General features: G+C 33.9%; 2 protein-coding genes across 2 annotated transcripts in view; both read left to right on the top strand.

The window, feature by feature from the left end:
• The first annotated feature begins 376 nt into the window (after nucleotides 1-376).
• LOC145140163 (2-oxoglutarate and iron-dependent oxygenase domain-containing protein CP2-like) lies at nucleotides 377-2,790 on the top strand. Its single transcript, XM_079073747.1, has 9 exons — nucleotides 377-763; nucleotides 1,056-1,103; nucleotides 1,188-1,373; nucleotides 1,471-1,621; nucleotides 1,698-1,784; nucleotides 1,860-1,984; nucleotides 2,083-2,201; nucleotides 2,279-2,390; nucleotides 2,499-2,790. Exons 1-9 carry the CDS (start codon nucleotides 443-445, stop codon nucleotides 2,544-2,546), a joined length of 1,197 nt encoding a protein of 398 aa, XP_078929873.1. The 5' UTR covers nucleotides 377-442; the 3' UTR covers nucleotides 2,547-2,790.
• A 2,125-nt stretch (nucleotides 2,791-4,915) lies between these two features.
• The window catches only part of LOC145138941 (putative protein phosphatase 2C 50), a 2,253-nt gene continuing 169 nt past the window's right edge, over nucleotides 4,916-6,999 (top strand). The window contains exons 1-5 of the mRNA XM_079072933.1: nucleotides 4,916-4,977; nucleotides 5,909-6,020; nucleotides 6,194-6,335; nucleotides 6,431-6,674; nucleotides 6,760-6,999. The exon at nucleotides 6,760-6,999 is cut by the window's right edge and continues 169 nt beyond it. Coding sequence (XP_078929059.1) covers nucleotides 4,916-4,977; nucleotides 5,909-6,020; nucleotides 6,194-6,335; nucleotides 6,431-6,674; nucleotides 6,760-6,999 — 800 coding nt within the window. The remainder of the gene's footprint in view (nucleotides 4,978-5,908; nucleotides 6,021-6,193; nucleotides 6,336-6,430; nucleotides 6,675-6,759) is intronic.

Below are 6,999 nucleotides of genomic sequence, written 5' to 3'. Positions count from 1 at the left end.
TAAGTTAGATGATATATTACGTACAAAAAAAAAAGATCAAATGTAAACAAAATCAACACTTGGTTACCCTCCTGAGTCATTTTTCCTAATAACAATACACAGACTTACTATGACCATGATCATACGAACGAGAAATTAATAATGTTAGGGTTCAATAATAACACAATCACATGTTAGTAACGTGTAGATTGAACAATCATTAATAACCAATAACCGCACTCGAGTTTCATCACCACCGGATCATGCCCAATCAACGGATCACACGTGGTTCCACCGTGTATCGGTTCATCAAATTGAATCCGGATTCGATTAAATGGTTCGGGTTTTAAAACATTAAACACATTATAATTTGGCCACCATCAAACCCTAATATGCACCAAGAAAGTTCCTACTTTTCAAACCCTAAAAATTCCCTTCTATCTGCACAAAATCAAAACTCACCATGTCTCTTGATAAGGCGGTTGAAAGGGGAAAGGACACATCGTTGCCCCCTATGTCGACGGCACTTGTGGCCGAGACCAACGGGAATGGCAACGGAACTGGAGCAGCGCCGTCTAACGCCAGCTACCGTCTCCGATTGAACCCTAATCAAGACCACAAGGCGGAAAACTATGACGATCTAGGTTTGGAGTTCACTCCCCTGCTTTTCAGTTCTCTGGAGCGATACTTGCCGCCAAACCTCTTGAATGTTTCTCGAGACACAAAGTATAAATACATGAGGGACATCCTGCGTCGTTATTCGACTGAAGGAGAGCGTACTCGAGTAAGCATCTACATTCTGCATAAACATTGCTTTATGAATCCCTTTTTGTTGCATATGTTTGAATTTTGCGTGTATGACGAGCGATGAAGTGGAAAAAAGTTTGAATTCTGCAAATATGCATTGTTTTTAAGATTGATTATATATATATATATATATATATATATATATATATATATATATATATATATATATATATACTTATGGCGATGCTTGAATTTTGCATTTTGCTTGCATATTTTGGACGATCGGAAGGAATTGTTACTCATCTTTTCCATTGCTCCATTTTCAACAGGACCAGAAGCACAGAGAGTATAGGCAAAAGATCATATCCAATTATCAGGTAAATTTGAAGGTGTTATGTTGAGTGGAATTGGAAGGTTCTTGTTTACACATCTGATCTGTGACATTTTGATTTTCTTCTCAGCCTCTGTACAGAGAACTATACACATTGAATCCTTCAACCTTTTTTGTCCAATCATTTTCAAAGGCATTCAGTGCCAATGATAAGAACAGAGATGAAAGTATCAGAAGCATAATGTCTGAACCTGCTCCAGGAATCTATACATTCGATATGCTTCAGCCACGTTTCTGTGATATGTTGCTAAATGAGGTATTAATTCGTTAATCATAATCTTGTCATTGGGCAACTAACTTTTCTTTCCTGTAGTTTAGTTTTTACATTTTCTTATCAGGTTCTGATTGGTTAGGTAGAAAATTTTGAAAAATGGGTCCATGAAACAAAATTCAGAATCATGCGACCAAATACCATGAACAAGTATGGCGCTGTTCTTGATGACTTTGGCATGGAATCCATGCTTGAGAAGCTGATGGAAGACTTCATACGCCATATCTCAAAAAGTAAGTTTTACTAAAAAGATGTAGAAATATTTCAAAATCCGCTAATTACCTTTTCTTGTTTTGAAATGCTATCCAGTTTTCTTCCTTGATGTTGGAGGGTATTCTCTTGATTCCCATCATGGATTTGTGGTTGAATATGGAATGGATAGAGATGTTGAACTGGGTATGCTATCTAACATTTTTGTTTTATTAACATTGTAATGGTTTTTATATGATTTTCATATATCTTTATTTCTAGGTTTCCATGTGGATGACTCTGAGGTGACTTTGAATGTGTGTTTGGGAAAGCACTTTACTGGTGGGGAGTTGTTTTTTAGAGGCGTTCGATGTGAGAAACATGTGAATACTGAAACGCATCCCGAGGTATGTTTATCAGTTTAAAATTTAAATTTTTAGTTGTAATCTAATAATAATATAAATATAGAGTTGAATTCATTTTGATGTTTTATTTAAATTTACAGGAAATTTATGATCATGCGCATTTGCCTGGACGTGCGATTATTCATCGTGGGCGCCATCGACATGGTGCTAGAGCCACCACGTCTGGCCATAGACTTAATTTACTACTGTGGTGCAGAAGGTATACAATTTTTAAACTTTTTTATATGTGACCTAATTTTAATTTTAATTATTTAAAACTTTTTTCTTTTGTTTCAGTTCTGTGTTTAGGGAGCTGAAGAAACATCAAAAGGAGTTTGTGAACTGGTGTGGGGAGTGCAAAAGGGAGAAGCAAGCAAGGCTTCAGCAGTCTGTGACTGCAAAGAAAATGGTATTATTATTATTATTATTTTTTTTTTTTTTTGTGTGGTTGTGTTTTGTCGCTTCTAGAAGATTCTGGAAACTGATGTGATGTTTGTTTGATGATGATGTTATTTAGGAGTTGCTTGTGGGTCAAACAGATGGTGCTGTTTTCAATCTTCGTTAGAAGAAGAAGAAGAAGAAGAAGAAGAAGAAGATGATGATGAATGTGGTTTGTTTTTGGGTTGTTGTAAATTCAGGTTTCTTTCTCAATTGGACCACAATTCTGCTGTTTGGGATTTTGATCTAAAATGGTGGAATGTTGTTTATTAGACTTTTAGACAGATTATATGCTTCTTGTTGTCATGGATTGTTGTTGGTTAGAACATGAAATGTATGTTTTGTGCTTAGAAAGCTTGTTTCTCTGTCTCTGTCTCTGTTTCTGTGCATCTCGTTGTGATGGAATGTTGGTTGCTATTTTAATTCATGTGGTATCATAATAAGTATTATGATTGTGAAATTATAATTTATAGGATTAAGGATTAATGGTTCTTTTTGTTAAGCTGCGAAATTTACAAATCATGTAAATTCAGAAATGTTTTATCAATTTTACTCGATGTTTTAATATCAAACTTAATATATAAGATTAGCAAAATTGCACTACATAAACATTGTGGCAATATATATTGTATCACAAAAACCCAAAAACATGTGTCATTATGCTATAAAAATAGATCAAGTCATACAAAATGAGATAGGATAATTTAAATTGAACATAAGCTTTTGTTACATCATGGATCGATCTCGACATCTTCAAAATTACTAGTCTATAATTATATCCATACATATTAATCAATGTGTATATAGAGTGATAAATAAAATAGGGAAAATAAGTAATTTAACCATAATTTAATGTGTATTTGAAGAAAATAATAAAAAAAATGTTTTTTTTTTGTAAAAATAACCACCAAGTCTGGAATAGAAATGAACGGAGAAAAAACATTTTCTTTTGACGAAAAAGTAATATTTTTGGACCGATAATCCAGAATTCCGAACCAACATTCCGGATTCTAGACTGAAATTTGGGATTTTGAAAAAAAAAACTTCGGAATTTCAAAAACAAGTCCGAAATCCGATGAACAATTTTAGAATTTCAAGAAAAATCATTTTTTCTTAAAATTTAACAAAAAGTTAAACATACCCATGTAAAGGTAAATTGATATATGATATTATGGCACAAAATCAGACATTTGATTGAAAAAAGATGACATTAATACTTTCGAAGTAAACATTTCGAACATAAATAGAGAGATTTCTTTGGAAAAAAATTAGAAAAAAACCAAAAAAGAAATCCGAAAGCTGGAGATCAAATCCAGGATGAAGCATTCGGAAATAAGTCGTCATCTTTTTTTTTTTTTTTTTCAAAAAATAAAAAAATAGCTATTAAAAAAAACCACATTTATAATGGTTAATTTACGTATCATCATTATTTAATATTTAAGGTTGTGTTTGAATTTGCATCGTGAAAATGATTATCTTAATATTTCCGAATATTGTGATTTCCATGAAGTTACATACATGTGATGAAACTTATTTACAATTATTTGCGATTGTAAATAAATAAACTATGATCATCTATATAACTTTGGAAATAATCAAGATTTATATAGAAACTGAAACAGGAGGTTTTTTTACCTAAGAAACGCATTGCTGGTGTTGCCGTACTCCTCACGCGTTGCCCTCGCCGCCTGCCACCCACCTCTCGCCGTCCAACCGCCTTCCGTCGTCTTTAACTATTTTTCTATCGTTTCGCCTGTCCTTCAACAGCTTGTCTGCGTCTTACTTCATTCTGCGTGTTCGTGTTTTTTCTGCATGTTTGGTTTCAGATAGCATAAAAACATTGATCGATCTTTGGTAACAACTCTTCTGGATTACTTGGCGATTAATGTGATCATCAACTAAGCAGTACTTCCGATCAATTCTATCTCGAAACGAATCAATTTGTGTTTACCTATCGAAGCAATGAACAGAAAAGCATTCATCTTGGCAGTCGTTTTAGGGGTTTTTATCTGGATCCTATCATTATCATGTGCCACCGCCGGCGAAGCGTCGACGTGCTTGGCAGTGTATAAAGAAGGCGGTGCACCAGCGGCGGTCAACAAGTCAACAAAATGTCAATCGGCTACACGTCAGGGCCGACGAAAATACATGGAAGATCGCACTTTCTGTACTCTCGACATTCGGATTCCTTTTCCACGTACGTAATTAACATGCATGTTTCAATTATTTTTTCAGAAAATAATGTAGTTATTTCTTGGGGTTTTTTTGAATTTCTTCATGTATGTTACTAGCTTCAATTCCTGCATATCTCCAAATTAACAATGGTTGGCTTCTCATACTTATGTAGACCACAATGGCACTAGAGATACCCCAGTTGGCATTGTTGCAGTTTTTGATGGACATAATGGCGCTGAAGCTAGTGAGATGGCCTCAAATATGTTATTGAAGTATTTCAGGAATCATGCATTCTCTTTTTTGTCCAACACATCAACATCAATGGGAATGTTACCAGATATGGGAGAAGTAGAACATGACTATGCTAATTCTCATAATGGAAGGTATATATATCATCATCTCTTTAGCATTGATTTGTGGCAATGCCTGATCCAATATAATGCAACATATGTGGTGAGTGTTATGATTATATATGGGCCACATTTGTTTGCAGTTGGACTCTTGAGCATTTGGATTGATTTGGGTCGACATTCATGAGAATTACAGGCGAATGAGCTTCTCAAAGGTTTTTTTTTTTTCGCTGCATGACATGTTTTGGAAGTTAGTTAAAAACAAATAAAATGATTGAATTAACGAAGATTTGTTAGATAATAAGTGTTATTTTTTTGTAAACCCCACTATAGGATTTTTATATGAGGAATCATAAACAATGTCAAATAAAATGGTTATTAGCTTATTCCAGTTTGGTACCGCTAAAAAACACTTCTAATAAATTGTTTGCTTCTAAGTTCTAACTAATTTTAGAGTGCTTATAAGAGGTGAAACCAAATTACACTTTTATCCTTATTTTAACTGTAATATCAGTACTCTTCTGTTTTTCATACACCCTCCAACTTACAGATCCAATTATATCTAGCTGCATTCCCTTTAATTTTCTTCTTCATTTATCAATATAATTTTCACATACTGAAGAGGGAAAAGTCAAGAGTTAAATGAGTCAAAGTTGTTAGTTAACTGTCCAGAAATGGGAGGAAAAATCTGTTAGAAGAATTGAAGGTTGTTAGCCTGCTTTCAATTAGAAGCAAGAGAGAGGAGTGAGCATAAATAGGAGTTAGTCATCTGCTTTTCATTTATTCTGTGTTTTGGTGCCATATAATTAGCTAATCCTAACGTTTTTTTTTCATGAACTGTGTTTTGATACCACACAAGCTAATAGACACGTTTGTAAAAAAAAAAAAAACACACTCTATTTTAAATAAATAATCCCAAACACCCTCTTAATAACAATAAGCATTTAACATCTTTGCACTGCAGGAATATGTTTACATTGTCAACCATGTTTGATGGAGATGGAGCTTTCCAGTTAGAAATTCTGAAGGAATCATTGGTGGGAGCAATTGTTGATATTGATTCAGCATTCAGTGAGGTAAGTGATGGTTGCATTGTATATATCCATTTATTTTCTGTCTACTAAATTCCGGAATTCATATATATATATATATATATATATATATATATATATATATATATATATATATATATATATATATATATATATATATTCATGGTTTGTTTAATTTACTATTTTTTTAATTGCAGGAGGCTTCTAGATTTAACTTCACTTCTGGATCCACTGCAACAGTTGTATTAATGGTAGATGGTCAAATTCTTGTTGCCAACGTTGGAGATTCAAAGGCTTTCCTATGCTCTCAGACATTCCAGTCACCTTCGGAAGCCAAAGGTTAGAAATATAGCCATTCTAATTTTATAATAAAATCCTAAATTAATTAGCTTGATAACTAATAGATGGATTTCGTAAATTATTTATGTCAACAGCTACTTTAATGAGATTGTACAAGAAGAAAAGAGAAGATGGTGTCTCAGTACGCATAAAAGACTTTGGTTTGACTTTGACCCATTTTTCTGCCAAAGAGTTGACCAAGGATCACCATCCAGACAGGCCAGACGAAAGGTCCAGGGTAGAATCTGCTGGAGGTCATGTCTTGGAGTGGGCCGGTGTATCCAGGGTCAATGGTCAACTCGCAGTTTCACGTGCTATTGGTGACGTGTCCTATAAAAAGTGAGCTTTGCATTTTGATTTGTGTTTTTATTTTACTAATTACTAACTTCTTAAATCATGTATGTTGTATTTCTGTTATTATCAGGTTTGGTGTTATATCTGTTCCAGAGGTGACAGATTGGCAACATCTGACACGTAATGATAGTTATTTGGTGGTTGCTTCTGATGGTGTTTTTGAAAAGCAGAGCCCTCAGGATGTTTGTGATCTCTTAATGGAATTAAGAAACACTTCTTCTTCTTCTTCTTCTTCTTCTTCTTCTTCTTCTTCTTCTTCTTCTTCTTCTTCTTCTTCATGTTCATATTCGTTAGCTGATTCTATTGTTGA

Source organism: Lactuca virosa, chromosome 9 (genome assembly GCF_052849685.1).
Source record: "Lactuca virosa cultivar CGN04683 chromosome 9, Lactuca_virosa_CGN04683_v6, whole genome shotgun sequence".
In the NCBI taxonomy this organism is placed as follows: domain Eukaryota; kingdom Viridiplantae; phylum Streptophyta; class Magnoliopsida; order Asterales; family Asteraceae; genus Lactuca; species Lactuca virosa.
Note: the sequence above shows the minus strand (reverse complement) of the source record. Positions and strands in the feature narration are given on the sequence as shown.